The sequence below is a fragment of the Megalobrama amblycephala genome, linkage group LG3, assembly GCF_018812025.1.
Source record: "Megalobrama amblycephala isolate DHTTF-2021 linkage group LG3, ASM1881202v1, whole genome shotgun sequence".
Lineage (NCBI taxonomy): Eukaryota > Metazoa > Chordata > Actinopteri > Cypriniformes > Xenocyprididae > Megalobrama > Megalobrama amblycephala.
Window position 1 is genome coordinate 27,062,871 of NC_063046.1, and position 18,476 is coordinate 27,081,346.

The following is an 18,476-nucleotide window of genomic DNA, read 5'->3' on the forward strand; positions in this document are numbered from 1 at the left end:
GAACACTTCTGTTTTCATTCTCAGTGAGTTGGAGGTTCTTTAACTGAAATGTCAGCTTTAGAAAAGTTTAGAAGAGTTTGTTTTATATGTCAGACCTTGTTACTTTCACCAGGGAGGAGCCATGAACAAACTGATGGTCATTCAACTGCACACCTTCCCAATCAAATTGCAGTAGGGAAGGGGAGTGATTGTATCTTCCTCACTAAGTGCCTTTTTTGGTTCAGTAGCTTTTTTGACTCAAAATGTCAATACAAAAATGTACTTTCAAAACACCTCCGGTATGCATTTTCATCTTTGAAATCCATCAATGTACCAGTTAATGACGAATGCTATATAGCCTACCACATTCATAAAGTCGCTGATCGTTTACAAATAGGTGTCTCAAACTAGAGGTAATCAGAAGTAAAGTTTATGTTGAAAAAAATAATATATAAGGATTTAATAATATGCTTGCATTTATTGAGTTCATGTTTAACAATGGTTCTGTTCACACATTGCGGGTTTTCCAAGAAACTGGTTGTGAGTCCCAGGGCTGGACTGGGACAAAATTTCAGGCTGTGAAATCTCACACTCATCCAGGCCACAACAAATTTTGGAACCACAGACAACCCATTTTTTTGTATGGCCATCACATAGAAAATGTCTAAATCCTTAGGCTTGGGCCATGCAAAACACATTTATCAATACTGTGTTCATAGTTCTCCTTACCAACTTTCAACTTGGCACAAGTTAATTTCACATTTAAAATGCACTAAAATACAAAAACCCTTTAAACGTCTCAAATCAAGTCATTCTTCCGTAACACTATAGCAAGGGTTTTCAGTTTCACTCAGCACTTTGTCACTCATAAAAGACCTAACAAAAGGTAGCATCAGTGTTTTCTTTTGTACAATGTCTTTACAAAACAAGAGTGACAGCTCTCTACTGTTCAGATTTCACTGCAGTTACATTACAGTACGAAATTATTCCGAAGTTTTCCCCTTTTGTATAGATATATAATGAATTTGAAAAACTTGTGTATGTGTTCAGCTATCTAATTGTTTTGATAAAATATGATATTTTAGTTTCAGAAAATATTTCAATATGGAATTATAGTAAAAATGTTTTGTATTGTGCTAGATTTTGAACTTTAACAGTTTTGAAAAGAGCATGTAAATGTGCAAATTGGTTTGTATAGTACACAAAGTTTTGGTGGAGTTTGCGTCTAGTGAGAAAAAAAATCATGTAAATTGAAAGACTTCATTGAATGCATTTTGTGCCAAAAATCAATGATAAATGATCTACACAGTTTAGCTCACGTAGACTGATGTTGTGATCACTGCGTCAAGTTTTGAAAAAGAGACCTAAGTATTGAGAAATGTGTCCTAGTGATTGTAAACAACAAAAAAGTATAAGGGTGCACCTCACTTCCATTTTCTTTTCCCTTGTCTTCATTTTCCCTGATATCTCTCTGTTTCTCCCGGTTCTCCCGATGGCCAGTCCGGGCCTGGTGAGTCCAGTGGGTGCGAGTTTGTTTATAGAATGTGGTTATTCAGCCTACTCCCGCAAAGTGTGTGAATGTAGCCGTGTTAGGACTCAAATAAAGGACTGACAAAAGTATTCTGCTGCTGTGTGATAGTGATAATTGTTTGTTATTTGAAGTGCTGCGCAGCGCAGAGTGCGCAGCTCGAGGCGTTGTCATGACAACGGCATCAACACTAACTGTATCCAACAACAGCTAAGCTAAGAGATTATGTGTTGTGCTAGACAGGTAAGTTTCTGAGACCACCAAGTTTACTCTTGATTCAAGATTTAAGATTCAATTCATTTGATAGCCTATTCAGAGGCTATTTGTCGTGCTGTATGTGATAGATACTCTACATTGCAGGAATCATGAGTTTGCAGGGCTCTCCAGTAAAAGTGTACATTCGCATTCGACCCACAGCCAATTTTGCGCATGAGCTTATTGAATGCCTACCTGACCAGCAGGTAAATGTGCTAAAATGTATCTTGTTTAAATGTTCTTAACTGTTAAATGAATTAATGCGTGAAATTCTGTGTTGTATTGTTTCTTGCAGCCTTCTGTTTTTTATTGCTTAAATACAAAACATGCCGGAGTAAACACAAAACTTAATACAATTTCAACAAATCCAAATAGCAGCAAAAACATAACTAGTATTTAAAAAAGCAAAGAAGACTTACACAAGGGGATTCATCCTCAAAATACACATCCAAAAGATTACACAGCTTTTTGTTATGCATAAGTTTTAAGGATTTTTTAGGGGATTTAAAAAAATCTATATCTTTGTATGAAATAATTGGCCAAAACCACAATATTATTATCCAAAAATTAACATTAAAATTCAGAGAGAAAATGGCATATTTTATAGTTTTGAATTCAATGTCAGGTACTACATATTTCAAACTTAGCCAAACATGAATGTCTTTCCAGTATTTTTTTTCTTCTTTCATTTACATGAATAAAATAATCATTCCAATGACAAAAGTTGCACTCATTACTATCCAAATTAAATCTGTGTCTGGGGAACATTAATACTTTTTAGCCTTTAGCAGAGAGAAAGTAATCTCGTTCTAATTTCAGCTTTCATTCTGGAGAAGTCAAAAACGACTTTCTTTCTAACTTTCGAAGGGAAAGCCTGTACATTCAAATATGTTTTTAAAACATTATTATTACAACATTCCTCCATAAATTTAAGATCAGAAATTATTAAATTACTCAGTCTTGGGATCACAGCTGAATAGCACAATGAACCTTTAACCAACTGAGCCAAACATAAAACAGATTGAATGAAGCTAATATTTAAGAATGCTTACCTGTGTCCCTCTCTTCATCTCTGAGACTTTGAGAGTACGGTGGTCACGGAGAGACTCCAAGAAAGGAAAGAGGAACAATCATCTGAGCTCATGGTTATTTCAGCTGAATGGAGTGCTTCACAATGTGTCACAAGAGGACGTCTATGATCATGTAGCCCGGAGTGTAGTACTGGGAGTCTTTGGGGGCTACAATGGTTGGTCATTCAAATGCATACATATGTTTCATATCTGAAATCACAAACATTTAGTTTATACTTTGGAATGAAATGTTTAGGAAGGCCTTTTGTGTGTTTAGGTACAATAATGTGCTTTGGGCAAACTGGAGCAGGGAAAACATACACTATGACAGGTGCTGCAGAGACTTACAAACAGAGAGGCATCATTCCTCGAGCCCTACAGGAGGTGATCGAGACCCATGGAAAAGAAGCACATAGTCAGTGTTTCAGCTCTTATGGCTAATAAACCATCTCTCAATTCCTCAGGTTTTCCAGGAGGTGGAGCATCATGTAGATCATACATTCTCTGTTCACCTTTCCTTCCTGGAAATCTATAATGAGACAATGGTAGACTTGCTCTCCAGCCTAAAGCAGGGAAAAGGTTCACATAGTGGGATCTTAACTGTGGTAGAAGAACCAGGAGGTGGAGTCTCAGTTAAAGGATTGTCTTTACATCTGGTTCACAATGAAGAGGAAGCTCTTAACCTGCTTTTTGAGGTAAGAGGTAAAGTCTTGAGGTATTTGATCAGCTCTAGTCTATTTCCAGTAAACAGAATTCTTATCGGGTTGTGTTTGCCTGTTAAGGGCGAAGGTTTGTTCTTATCTCTCAACACTGCTGTTGACAAATTGGCTAATGAAAAACAATATGATATAACATCACCAGACACCAAGAGTCTCCATTAAAAGTCCTATTACTTATGAATGAATGACAAAACAAGAATGCTTGCCCACGCAAAAGCAACTGCTAAAGCACATTCAGAATTGGATTTTCATATTTTTGTTACAGATTTAGACGAAATAGGCACATCTGTGATAAATAACACTGATCTCACTGCGCTGACAGGGGGAGATGAACAGAATAATTGGAGAACATGCCCTTAATAAACATTCCTCCAGGTCTCACTGCATATTTACCATCCACATTGAGGTAAGTGCCTGAAATATATTGAGCATGATAAGATCTAAAAATGATTTAGTAAACTGGTCTATAACATATGGTGGTATTTTTTGCATATGTGTTTATGTGTGGCACAGTCTCGCTCTCGCACGCTGTCAGACGCAAAATACATCACCTCTAAACTGAACCTGGTGGACCTGGCAGGATCTGAAAGACTTAGCAAAACTGGGGTCAGTTCATTTCTCCTCTCATCATTACAGTTTGTGTCTTACAATTCAGTGCCCAGCCAGCAGTGCACTGTTGAATATATGTATGTGTTAATCATGGCAAGCTCCTCAAATGTTTCCAGTTTTTCTCTCTACTCTCAACTTTTTGTCTTTTACTCCAGTCAGAGGGTCAAGTCCAAACGGAGGCAATGTATATCAACAAGTCCCTTTCTTTCCTGGAGCAGGTCATCTTGGCTCTAGCCGACAGTCGTAGGGAACATGTTCCCTTCAGACAGAGCAAACTTACCCATGCTCTCAAAGACTCACTTGGTTAGTGTGCTAAACAATTATCACTTTTTAAATGATTTCCCCCCCCCCATTGAAGTATAACAACAAACCCACATTAGTTATAATTTAAGCTAGCTTTAAGTATTCAGCCACAGAACATCAGTATGTAAACATTTATTTTGAACACTGGGAAAATCTTTATTTCTGATTAAAAAAAAAGTAATATAATCTCAAATGGGACATGTGTGACCTAATGATTTATCTCTGGCTCAACTACATACACAGGAGGAAACTGTAACACAGTGCTTGTGGCAAACATATATGGTGAAGGGGCACAAATTGAAGAGACGGTGAGATGTTTTTATTATAAATCCAGTGAGACTTGTCAGTTAAGTCTAGAAAACCCACACAGCTTCTTTGATTTTTTGGTTCTTTTGACAGCTTTCAACTCTTCGCTTTGCCACCAGAATGAAATGTGTGAAGACAAAGCCATTAATCAATGAACATGTCGACCCAGTGGTAAGATTTTGTTCATGTATATTACAAAGCGAATGCTCTAAATCCTCTAATAATAATTCATGTGCACATTCAACTAATGTGTAACAGTTCAAAGCAGAAAATCCTTTCAGGTGATGGTTAAAACCATGTGAATGTTTATCAAGCTCCAGGTGCAAAGACTAGAGAAAGAAATCCAGTTTCTTAAGGAGGAGCTGTCTATGTGTAACAAACTGGTGAGTACAAACACATGCACATCTAGAATCTCTGCCTTTCACACACAACACAATTACCACATCAACAGATGACTGCCAAATTCTGGTTTCCCAAGCTACAACATTTTGGGCAACATGACCTCTTTACTCATAGACTAATAGGGTTGGAGTTTCTAATGAGATCCTGTCAGAGACACAGGTGGAGGAAGTAAGGAGTCAGGTGCAGAAATACCTGTCGGGATCACTGGCTGAGATTCCGGTAAACAGCATAGTTTATACGTCAATGCTTCAAATATATAAGTGTACCTTTTTTTAATCAATCTCATTTTTGTCAGAACTGAATAAATGATTTAATGTTTCAGATTGTAAGCATTGCACAAATCCAAGAGGTGTTTGCTCAGTTCAAAAAAGTGGTGCTGTAAGTATAGTTACCTCTTCATCAACAATTTAACATATTTATAATGGAAGTCAATACAGTTACGTTTGAATGTACATGTGTATTAAATAGGGAGCAGCAAACGAAATTGCGAGAGCAGCTCTGTCCGAGAAATGCTCGCGTAGAGAAAGCCATGAACACAACACCTTCTACTGTTGCGGAGGTTAGTGATATACAGATATTTGATAGACAACAATACTTCAGTAAGTCACATGCCTCATTAACTCTGCTACAGGTGCAGGGGTCTGTATGTGCTGTTGGCGAGGTGGACAGTTCTGGATATGGCCTTGGTTTAGCTAAATCTTCACAGAGACATCAACGAGCTGTGTCACCTAAACCAAGTAAAGCAAGAAAAGACAAACAGATAAGCAGGTGACATCATATTTCCCTCATGTTTGAGGCCTGATGTGACAAATGTAAGCAAAAAACTAAGAATTCATGTTTAGATTAGGGTGAATCTTGTTAAGGCTAGAATACACTACACAACTTTTAAAATCTGAACAGAATTATGAGTAAACATGCAGAGATTATACATAAATGATTGAGGATCACACACTACCAGACTGTCAAGTCGTTTCAAACACAAAAACCTCACACAGAAACATGTGCCTCATTGCTAGGAGAGACATGACAAACACAAAAAATTGGGACACTGTGAAATAAAAATAGAATGCAATGATTTGCAAATCTCATAAATCCATATCTTATTTACAATAGAACATATCAAATGTTTAAAGTGAGGAAATGTACCATTTTAAGGAAAAAAAAAAAAAGGTAATCTGAATTTGATGGCTTTAACACTTACTAAAAAAAACAGCTGGAGGAACATTTTGCAACTAATTACATTAAAGGTGCTATAGAGGATGTTTTCAACGACTGAGAAACCAAAGACTGTTACTGAGTTTTTTACGCATGCGTAAGAACAACCCCCCTCCTTCACAGCTCATTTCGAGGGAACGCCTCCCAAAACTCGTGCACGAGTATTGGAACACGAGTGTTTGTTTACCACTAGCTTTCGCTGTGTCGTGTTAGTGGATTCATTATGTCAGACTCACTGCAGGTAACTCATAATCTGCAGTTGTTACTCCTGTCTCCTGACAAAAACATTGCATGCGGCGCCTGTGGAAAGTTACTGGAGCGTGCACGTCTCTCACAAGGAACGTCATTGCAGTGATTGACAAGCCAGAGGGCCAGTCGTTTATGCGATGATCACACAAACGATTGGCTGATGTTTTTAAGGCCCTACCATGTTTTTAAGGTATTTTATCAGTTAATAAAGACAGTTTCAAGTAATATTGCAAAAATGTATAAAACAAAACATCCTCTATAGCACCTTTAATTGGCAACAGGTCAGTAACATGATTGGTATAAAAAGAATATCTTAGAGAGGCAGAGTGTCTCAGAAGTAAAGATGGGCAGAGTTTCACCAATCTGCAGAAAACTGTATCTAAAAAATAATGAAACAATTTTAGCTCCCCAACATAAAATTGTGAAGACTTTGAATATCTCATCATCTACAGAACATAATATCATCAAAAGATTCAGAGAATCTGGAGAAATCTCTGTGCTCAAGGGACAAGGGTGAAAATCAATATTGGATGCCCATGATCTTTGGGCCCTGAGGCGGCACTGCATTAAAAACAGGCATGATTCTCTAATAGAAGTCACTGTATGGGCTAAGAAACACCTCCAGAAATCATTGTCTGTGAAAAGTTCACTGTGCTCTCTCTATTCTATTGTAAATAAAATATGGGTTTATGAGATTTGGTTTCTATTTACATTTTACACGGTGTCCCAGATTGGGGTTGTAAAAACAATGCGTGTTCTAAATTCAACTTAAAATATCAAACATGTCTGATATCCTTTGACTGGATGGAGTCATAGTTTGAGGATTAGAGTATGTGTCCATCACATATTATGCGATTTTCAGTGAAATCTCTGACTGCTCAAAATTAGACTGCGCTGACATTTGGCAACTACCATCAACTCATCCAGACTGCAAATCAGGGCAGAAATCTGTGCTAAAGCCTTTAGTCAGAGCTCTGTTCTTTGTCAGTAGACATGATGAAAGCTCTGTGATATCCTCCTGAGAACCAGGAAAAAAAGTTTTGTGAATTTAGTTTCTTTCATTGTCATTACATTGTTTGGAGCATAAGAAACAAATGGCAAAACATTTTAAAAAATAAAAAAGATATTTTATTCACATGTTTTGCTATGGCCACTGCAGTTATTCAAAAAATTACAAGGCATGAAAAGACATTTACAGGCAAAAACAATGGATTTTTTTCTTCATTCACCAATTAATTTTTAGGGTTCATCATTTTCTTTTGTATAAAGATGATTCTCAACTATGTTATGAAAGATATAATAACGATTTGATATACTGTTTTACTATGTGATATGTGTGTAAAATGTTAGTCCCATCCAATACAATGCATCTATACATTGTATCTAATATGCATATTAATGTGTTCTTGGGGCAACATGTAATGAAAAAAGAAGCGTAATAATGGGAGTAATAATTGGCAATATATTTACATAAGAATATCTAATATTTCATAGGAACATTGATATATAATTTCTTTCCCTATTCAATTGTTGTGTCTCCCAAATTGGCTGATTTACATGCTTTAAGTCCTGGTGTCCAGTACCTGAGATTTTGATTTATGATAAAGAATTTGAAAATTAGTCATATTTAAATGATAATTACATAAGAGTGCTAAATTTGATCATTAAATCAATATCAGTCATTTTTGAAGACCAAGGAGAGGGAGTTGTCATGATGAAACCTCCAAACATTTGGGATCTCTGAAATCCCTGAATCTGCTCTTTACAGGACAGACAAAAGCTGTGACACGTACAATGTCAGAGAAATGTGCTAAAATATAATGTCCACTAAGAGGACAAAAGTCGATGCTTGGGTTTCAGGAGGATATGGAAGACTGTATGATGTAAATTGTTGTTCTTCAAATCCTACCTTGAGCAGAAAGGAAGAAGCAGTGAGCGAGTGGCCAGAGGAAAACACAACTGTACAAGCTGCACAGCCTCTAAACATGAGTGAATCTGACATGACCACACAAGAACCCCAACAACAAGATCCAGAAGAGCAACAACACAGAACTGAGTAAGTTGCTTACAAACATCAGCAGCACCTGTAAGCTTGAGGAGACCTCTGCTGACAGGGACCAAGTACCGCAGTTACTAATAAATATCAACATCAGCTGTGTATATAATACATCAACTTTTACATCTTACATAAATATTAAAATGAATTTCTCAGCTCTCCTCCACCCAAAGATGAGGCATTTGAGGATTTCAAAGCAGAACGGGGAAGTGAGATTAACCGCATACTAAAGGAGAACAAAGCTGTGCTGTTGGACCGCATGTCCCAATTACGCACCCTCACTGATGTCATCAGTGTGACTAAACAGGATCTTGACAACATTACATATGAGCTACGACAGTTCAGAGAGCGAAGACAAAGCCAGGGTGAGCATTACATGATGTAAAAACAAGCTTCTTTCTGAATGAGATGTGGTAATCATATGGAGCTGAAGCCATTGGTTTAATAGGTCAGTTTGTGAGTGCGGAGGGGGAGCCTGTGCTGGAGGAGGCTGAACTGTCTCTAGTGCTGCAGCTAAAAGAGCTGAAGAACCGTTATAGACAAGCCTATGAGGACTTCAGATGCACAAAGGCAGAAGTCAGCTACTGTCAGCACCTGGTGAATCAGTGCCGCACACGACTGCTAACAGGTGACTTCCTATAGTTCTCTGCACAACATGTTGTAGTTTCTCTTGTTTTCAGGCTTCTGTTTTTGATTAGAAATTAAAAAACCTCCACCAATTCAGACAGCCACTGTTGTAGTCCATGATTGTGAACATTTTGTGTGACAAAAATGCATCTGAATTTACTTACCTGATCTATCCAAATGTTTTCATAAGTGCTTACCACACTTCACTAAAGTTCATCCTTCTTAAAGCCAGTAATGTGCTTTTGTTTTGTGTTTGCCAGAGTTTGAAAGCTGGTACAGTGAGTCTTTCCTGTTGCCGGATGAAGTGCTGTCAGTCTTCGAGACAGGACCAATTAGGCCAGGTCACATAACTGTGGACAAAGCATTAACTCTGGTCAGTAAGTTCATGAAGGCCATGAGACTTGAGGCCTGAGTGTTTTTAAAAGAAATTTTATTCAAATTAAATGTTACAAAAGATTTCATTTTTTTATGTTCCTTTTAATCATAATTATAATGGTTTCCAAAAAATATTAAGCAGCAGAACGGTTTTCAACATTGATAACAATAAATGCTTCTTGAGCAGCAAATCCTCATATTAGAATGATTTCTGTCAGATCATGTGACACTGAAGACTGGAGTAGCTAATGATGCTGAAAATTCAGCTTTGACATCACAGGAATAAATTACAATAGAAAAGTTATTTCACAATACTATTGTTTTACTGTATTTTGATTATATAAATATAGTCTTGGTGAGCATAAGAGACTTCTTTCAAAAACATAAAAAACCGTCTTAAGGCCGGTTCACGCGCTGCGGTTTAAAAGTGTACACATCATGTTTTTGCTGTTCTTGTTGCATTTAAACTGCTTTAACCAGCAGATGTCCTCAGCATGCTGTTTCGAGTGAATAGCGAGTGTAACAGATCTAATCTAACAGTGAATTTAGTTGAAGAAGTCAATATAGTGGAATAAAAACAGCGCCTAGTGCAGCGTTAAAGAAGCAAGACAATGTTGTAGAAACTAGCGCTGGACATCTGAGGTAATTTTATATTACACTGTTAGCTAGCCTGGCATAATTCTCAATTTTTGAGTTGTCAAACAGTGGTGGCTTTTTCTGGACCTCGGTGATTCTCCGCAATGTTATCTGCCATTTTAAATGCGCGAGTCATTGAATTAGAGTGGACTTTATTGTTCAATAGCTGGAAAAAATAGTTGTGAAAGTGATCCTAACGATATCGTTCCTCTATATCGTTATAACTGTGGTGTGGACAGTGCCATTCTTTTATATTTAGAACTATAGCTTTATCGTTCTTGGTGTGAACGGGCCTTTACAGACACCAAACCTTTGAATAGGAATAGATATATATATATATCTATTAAATGGCAGAACTCATTTTTTCTTTTATATTATATAAAAACTGTCAGTGCATGCTTCCTAGTAATTCTTACATTTCAATTTCTTTGTGAAGATCTCGATTTCCACTGTAGCACCTGTAACATCTCATGAGTTTTAAATATTTGTTGTACTTGATGTAATGAGCAGAAACTATTCAAAAAAAGTTTGACAATGTGCGAGACTCGTTCAAGTATGACTGTCAGATGCTGTATTACTGGACAGATGGAGGATGATGAAGAGCACTGCGATAATCCCCGTCAGAAGCTGCATGCAGACGGTTCCAGTGCGGTGTCATTTTATAATGCCTACAACAGGACTCTACAGAGGGTAAGACATACTTACACCTGACACTAGCTTTCATTCCTCAGCAATATAATGAAAGCATCTTTACTTTACAGAGGGGAAGCAGACAGGTGTCTCAGAGTCCAGACTCAGTGAGGGGAAGCAGGAGTAAGATAAAACCTCCTATTCTCTCAGTCATCTGATGAAGGCGTCTGTGTGCTCAGTCTCACTCTCCAGAGTACTTTACACTTTCTGAAGCATTTCCATGGATGTTTGCCATTGGTAGAACATATGAAAACACCTGCTATCTGAAAGCTGCTTGTGCTGTATAATGTGCTAATCTGTCCCTCAAGTCGCAATCAATATTGTTCAAACACAATCTGTCTATAAATCGTTTGGATAATTTTTCAGGTTGAATGTGTACTGCATAATTGACTACATTTATGTACTTGTTAGACTTGTTTTTCAAACATCAAATCTACACTTGGCAGTATATTTTCCACTTTAAGAAAACAGCAGTTTGTGCTAATCAGAGGCAAAAACAACCTCAGTACATCAGGTTGTTAAATGAAAAGTAAACTTTATTATTCCTGAACCACAAAATAGACTTCTTTGGTTGTACAAATTCACTAGTTACAGTCCTGAATGAGCTCTATTCCCAGACCTTTTGTCCCACCCTCCCCTTTAGCAAAAAACAAACAAAAATCCTCCCCAACAAGAAAACAATAAGAGAGCTCGAACTCTTTTGCTCTGAAAAAGTAAAAATGTAGTGAACCCCATTATCCCATTGGTTACAGAAAACCAACTTTTTTTTTTCTTCCTCAAACTACAATTAAAAAAAAAAAAAAAAGAAGAAAAAAAAAAAAAAAAGATGAGCAATCCCAAATTGTTATTAACCAAAACTGAATTTCAGTCAATGAGAGCAACACAAAAGCTAAGATTAGTAAAATTTAAAAAAAAGATTATTTCATAAGTTCGACAGGTTCATCGGGACACAGTGTTGATGGCAGCCAGGGTGGTGAACAACTGATTTGAGAACATGACATAAAACATGTTTATTTGAAGGAATAATAAAAGTATATCGTCTTAGTCCTCACACAGGATTGACAGTAAAATTGCAATAAGCAATAAACCAATATACACACAGGGATCAGTCAGTCAGGACCCTGGTAGAATCATCTACACCCTCCAGACTTTTGTTTGGTCTTGGGGCAGAAAGGCTCAGATTCAATTTTGATTTTTGCTCCTTATTTTAAGCATTTATACATTATTCACACAATGAGCTTTTTAGTGGCTTCAACCAATTAAAATGTAGATTAGAAAACATCTACTACCTTCACACACCTGTCAGAGTAAGAGAAAGAAAAGATATGAGCAAGATTCGTAGATGTTAATAGAGACCAAATGTTCTCAAATTATTCGATTTCCTCCTCGCACTCCCAAAATGGTACCATATGTTTATGGAGAGGTGAGTGTTTGTCAGAGTGAAATTCTACACTCTGGTCACTCTGTGTAGTAAAGGGAATGATTCAACGTATAGATATACAACATGCCCCAGAACGAGGAGTAGAAAAAAAAAAATGGAGAATGCATTTTAGGTGATTTAGATCACCAAATTAAAAACAAAACAAAACAAAAAAGTCTTAGGAAAACATTATCCACTTCATTTTACTCTCCTAGTCCATTAAAGGAAGACTAGAGATTGATTCAAAAGTTTAGAATGATGCTACTCAATACAGTAGATCAGTCTTTATGATATGGCATGATCATACACATTCCGAAAAGGTCCAGAACAGATCTTTGAATAAGGTCAGATGCAACCTTTCAAAAATATTACATTCATTTGCATCACCTTAAAAGAGAATCTGTTTTAAAACCGATATGGATATCAAATGGAAATAAAGCTTTGTGCCAAGGCCTCGTTTTCAATCTTACAATGTTGCGTGCAAGAAAATTTATCCCAATCCCAAAAATCAAAATTCGTCACAAAATCACAAGTAATCAGCTTATACACATGTCAAAAAGCCTCAGTTTGATCCTCTATTGTACTGGATTCCCATAGATTAAAAACAGTATATTACATTAATAAATTACATTTAAAGGAATAAAAGCTTTTTTTTTTTTTTTCTGATTGTGAATTAAAACAACAAAAGTGAAATTCTGGCTTACATGGGGCAGTGAAGGTAGCAGTATGTTGTCCCAAACCGAATGTCCCAAAACATGAACATGGATACATTTAAAAATATCCTTTTCTGCCTTTCCACATTTCACCCAGAACATTTTCTAGAGGAGGTTTTCAAAGTGTTTAGGAAAACCCACAGCATCTCTTAAAACAATTCTGTTTCTAAAATGGTGACGGACAGAAAAATTGAGTACAACAGGTAAATGAATCAGCCATCCTCTGGACCTTTCATAGCAACTCTTTTCAACTAGTGACTAGAGACACCCATCAGCTCACCTCCCAACCTGTGTTGTCGGCACTGAAATAAGAGTGGTTTAATATCTGTGTACATCTCTTAGCATTAGATGATCACTATTGTGTTTTATCTTCACAGTTCAGATGCATTAGTGTGTGAGTACGGTTATGTGGGCACAGGAGCCTCCAGGCTGCGGCGGCCCTGTCGTAGTTTGCGCTTGTTGCTGTAGAGAGCCATCTCCTCTAGAGCGGACGTGGTGGCTACAGGAACTTCTGGATCTACAACAAGACACAGAAAGGAGGAAAAAAACAGGGACAACGACTCAATTAAAAATTGCAGTGCAAGAGGAAAATCTTTGATGCTGCACATGTAAAGTGCACCTTCATCCATTGAAAATAAGAAATTTGCCATCTCCTAATTGAAAAGTTACAACTTTTATAACATCTATGACTGCTATCATTTACACTTCCAAACCATCCCCTTATCTTTAAGCCCCTAACCATCTGATTTCAGTTCAAAACCCCCAAACGCCCGCAAAGCAGTGATTCAGGAAAGCCATTCGATGCATAAGCTGAAAGGCGGAGCTGCACACCATGCAGAAAAATCCCTGCAGAGCACTGATGACATTTGGGTGTGTAGCAACTCATAATGTAATAACTGCACATAATGTAATAAGTATTACATTATTATTGTAAAAAAATGTTCATAATGTAATAATTGTCTTAAAGGTCCCATTTTTCGTGGTTTTTTGAAGCTTTGATTGTGTTTATAGTGTGCAATATAACATGTGTTCATGTTTCGCGTGTAAAAAAACACAGTATTTTTCACATAATTTACTTATCTGTATACCGCTGTTTCCACTGTCATAAAAATGGGCTGATGACTTCCTTGTTCAGAAATACGTAACGAGTTCTGATTGTGCCAGCGGTTCCTGTGTTGTAATTCGACAGCAGTTTAGCGCATCTTGCCCGGAAAGGTCACGCCTCTTCCCATAACGTGGAGATGCACGCGCTCAGTGTTATTGTAAACATGTCTTTAATTTTACCCTATCAATTTGAGCCGGAATCAGACCCGGTGATTGGACTGCGGGATGAAAATAACAGCGTTTCGACGACATGGCGACAAACACACTCTACAAACGCAACTCTTGTGTATTCCTGTGGGCGGAGGTTAGTCAAAAAACTGTTTTAGTGACGTCATTAAAGAAGGAAGTAGAGGGATGTAACGTTAGTCCAAACTGGCCGTTCGATGTAGGCGACTTCTGTTAAATAAAATATCTCGCTTGGCATTGAACTTTGAGCTTTAAAATTTTACAGATTTTATTTATACTCTAACAACAACACTACACACTAACTAAAGTTTGAAACATGGGATCACGAAGAACGTGACCTTTAATACGTAATAAATTCTTGAGCTCATAATGTAATCATTTTTTCATTATGAGAAATTTATTACATTACAAACTCACCAAAAACATGCAATTTTTCATAATTGTAATAGCTTAACATAAAAAAAAACATTACTGTTTGTAATTTAAGAGTATGCATACCATATGTAGATACAAGAAGTAGAAGTAAAAGTATAAGTAGTAGTAGTTATACTACTACTACTACTACTACTACTACTACTAGTATCTAATTGGTGGATTTTGTAGGCATGTTAAGACTGTAAAGGAACACCAATGCTTTATGTTTAATAAAAATATGAGAATAATAATAATAATAGCATTAATATTTAAGACTGGATTTAGAGTTTTTTTTAAAATGTACTGTAAGGGAATACTATTTTTTTATGTTTTAAAATCTATTACAATTATGGAAATATGACATGTTTTTGGTGAGCTCATAATGTAATAAATCAATGTAAAAATGATTACATTATGAGCTCAAGACTATTGCATTTTGAGAAAATGATTACATTAATGAACATTATTACAATAACAATGTAATACTTGTTACATTATGCGCAGTTTTACATGATGTGCAATTATTACATTATGAGTTGCTACAGGGTGTCTTTGAGGACACTGTAATTGAGGTTAGAACAACACAGATACAAAATATACAAGTTTACTGTACAGCAATGTCTTCTTGATTATTAAATTAACACCCTTTTTTTTAAACTTGTGAAAGATCTCCTGTTAGATGTACAAACAGCAGGTTCACCAATTTTTCAAAATGTAATAAAACATGCAAGTTGGAAACAAACAAACTTTACAAAAATGACATGCTAGTATTTTTACTGCAACTGCAGCAGAGAGACTTTAGAATATTGCAGGGTTATGTTATGCACAACAGTGACCTTATCAGTTATCAGCCGATATTAAAGATTTTTTTTTAAAGAAATTAATCTTATTTCACGCCTCTCTGGAATACTTGATTCTGACTTGTCAGTTGTGACATTCCAAATTATGATATTTCCTGATAATGACCGTCGTCAATAGCAAAACTATAACTTATATCAAGTACAGTATAATACTGCAGACTTGCTCTCGTTTCATTCGAACTCAGCTGGTACCGTCTTGCATCTTAACGACTATTGCAAAATTAAATAGGAGCAGGTTAGTATTAAAATACTGTAATACTGTTGAAGTGGTCGTCTTGTTGCCAGGATGACTGTTTTGTACTATAATGTCTAAGATAATAAACAGGTCTGATTTTTTTCATCCGAAATCAATATGTAATGTCCACGTCACCACTTATTACACAGCTTTTCACCAAATAAGTAATATGACTGTACATTATCCCTTAAATGTTTTTTTTAAGCTCGAATCCACATGCAAGGAAATCTTTTTTTTTTTTTGTGAAAGCTTTACAAGCGAGCAAATAAAATATTTTTGATATTTTGCATCCAATTATTTACTCTTGTGGCAAGCAGCTGTGTAATAAGCGGGATAATGAACATCTAGCCGGTTATGACAAAAATTATTTTTCAAAAACAACCAGCTGGATGTACATTATTCCCGACATTTTGGTCGATATTGGATATTTTATTGTGCATGTTCCTTTTCCATTTTTCCATTAAGCTGCTTATTTAAAAACACCAATAATTCAATAACTGTATATTGTACAATTACAGTACTTGCAGCATTTTAAATAGATTTTAGTTTTTACGTTCTTTATTTTTATTAACTGATTGGTTATCAGCCATTAAAAAAATGCTAAGAATTATTAGCCAGAATTTTAATACCAGTGCATCCCTAGTTATGTGACCGTGTCGGCCACTGCTGTTACACAATACGTCAAACAGAACAGCTGTTTCAATCCATTATAAGACTTTTGGTACTGTTTTAGCAAACAATAGCATGTGGCATTACATTCAGATTTCTAGAATTCACATGCAGTTCATGTCGTCAGGTTGTGGTACAGAGTCAGACACACCTATTTTGAAAAATTGGCAGAACTTGTAATCAAGTAATCTTGATTCTTCAAACAGGTTAAGGAATTAAAGCTCATATGAACCTCACTCATTCTGAAGAAACTGCAGATTATCCACCTTTTTCCAAACAAGTCTACTGCGTTTTAAATTATGGGAGGCACTTCCGGTTTGGGTAGTTCCACTCAAAAAGACTGAAACAAAACTTGCGCTACAGATAATACTGATTCGTCAGTTTAAATTAAAGCTGCTGTAGGTAACTTTTGTAAAAAAAAAATGTGTTTACATATTTGTTAAACCTGACATTATGTCCTGACAGTAGAATATGAGACAGATAATCTGAAAAAAATCAAGCTCCTCTGGCTCCTCCCAGTGGTCCTATTGCCATTTGCAGAAATGCACCGCTCCCGGTAAGAAACAACCAATCAGAGCCAGGAGGAGTGTCTTAGCAGTGTCAATCAATCAAGCTCGCGTGCGCGCTGATCTCACCCCTCCATGCACAGCGCCAGCGCATACAGGCTTCAAGATTACCGGTGTGCCGCAGCTTTGCTTATGGCGGAAAAACAATCCAAACTGCCAATTCCTCGAGTGGCACCTGCTCATAAAATAAAGACGGGTAAACGGAAAAAGACAGATGACGATGATAAAAAAGCCAAAAAGAAAGAATTAGATAGAGCCCGAAATAAAACGAGGGTAAATATCGGAGCGGCTTTTCCGAGGTGGAGGGAGCTATGTATCCTGAACGGATTAAAAACCGATGCAGAGTCAGCCACATTTCTGCTTGACAAGTAAGTAATCCCTGCTTGATTTGTTTAATTTTTTAAGAACTACACAACTAAGATAATTTCAAAACAGGACTGACAAATTATGTATGGCATGGTTTCTTGTAGATTTCAGGGTGGTCCTTTGCATATAACATCGTTTTATTTCGCCATAAGCAAAGCTGCGGCACAACGGTAATCTTGAATTTGACGCCTGTACACTGTGCATGACAGGAGTGTGATCAGCGCGCACGCGAGCTTGATTGATTGACACTGCTAAGACACTCCTCCTGGCTCTGATTGGTTGTTTCTTACCGGGAGCGGTGTATTTCTGCAAATGGCAATAGGACCACTGGGAGAGGAGAGGAGCCAGAGGAGCTTGATTTTTTTCACAGATTATCTGTCTCATATTCTACTGTCAGGACATAATGTCAGGTTTAACAAATATGTAAAAAATATTTTTTTACAAAAGTTACCTACAGCAGCTTTAATGAGCTTTAAAATTTCCTTCATGTTTTATTGAGTCAGGAGAATGTGACATGTTATAACAAAAATATCTATGGAAAGAGCTCTTTTCAGCTGCCGCATTCTTTTCCTCCTGATTATTTTCTTTTTGTTCCGCTGTAACAGTACGAAAAAAGGCAACATACTGCACATATGTGGTTTGTTCTCCCAATTTAATTTATAGTATATCCCATTAATAATTCACTGGAATGCACTAAGAATCTCTTATTTTTCTCCCCAAATCCTCATGTCTCTTTCTAGGTTTGTTTTTACTTCTTATCCCTATTAGTAATGTTTACTGGAACGTTTCTACAGCAGGCAAATACAGTATATGTTAGCTGTCAAAATGATTGTTTACAGTTTAACGGTAGTTACTCCCATAATTCGAGCAAAGCGTCATGGGGCGTAGGAAAAAGGTGGATAAGTTTTGGCCCATAAACAAGTG

General features: G+C 36.7%; 2 protein-coding genes across 24 annotated transcripts in view; one reads left to right on the forward strand and one right to left on the reverse strand.

Annotated features, from left to right (window-relative positions):
• The first annotated feature begins 1,396 nt into the window (after positions 1-1,396).
• kif9 (kinesin family member 9) lies at positions 1,397-11,577 on the forward strand. 2 transcript variants are annotated; one of them, XM_048184773.1, is made up of 21 exons: positions 1,397-1,750; positions 1,868-1,968; positions 2,840-3,008; positions 3,110-3,216; positions 3,297-3,527; positions 3,874-3,957; positions 4,065-4,157; positions 4,316-4,463; positions 4,707-4,771; positions 4,863-4,940; positions 5,084-5,152; positions 5,286-5,390; positions 5,494-5,549; positions 5,640-5,730; positions 5,803-5,939; positions 8,554-8,691; positions 8,848-9,056; positions 9,140-9,319; positions 9,579-9,691; positions 10,915-11,019; positions 11,091-11,577. In XM_048184773.1, exons 2-21 carry the CDS (start codon positions 1,873-1,875, stop codon positions 11,175-11,177), a joined length of 2,361 nt encoding a protein of 786 aa, XP_048040730.1. In that variant the 5' UTR covers positions 1,397-1,750; positions 1,868-1,872; the 3' UTR covers positions 11,178-11,577. The 2 variants fall into 2 exon arrangements, with proteins under 2 accessions (XP_048040730.1, XP_048040731.1); XM_048184774.1 differs by having other exon boundaries at positions 11,102-11,577.
• scrib (scribble planar cell polarity protein) overlaps positions 11,538-18,476 on the reverse strand; it is a 107,578-nt gene continuing 100,639 nt past the window's right edge. For 18 of the 22 annotated variants that reach the window (XM_048184751.1, XM_048184758.1, XM_048184752.1 and 15 more), the window contains one exon: positions 12,225-13,669. In XM_048184751.1, the coding sequence (XP_048040708.1) occupies positions 13,557-13,669 (113 nt within the window). In that variant the 3' untranslated portion in view covers positions 12,225-13,556. Of the gene's footprint in view, positions 13,670-18,476 lie in introns of all 22 variants that reach the window. The other 4 variants (XM_048184754.1, XM_048184759.1, XM_048184760.1 and 1 more) reach the window with 1 other exon arrangement.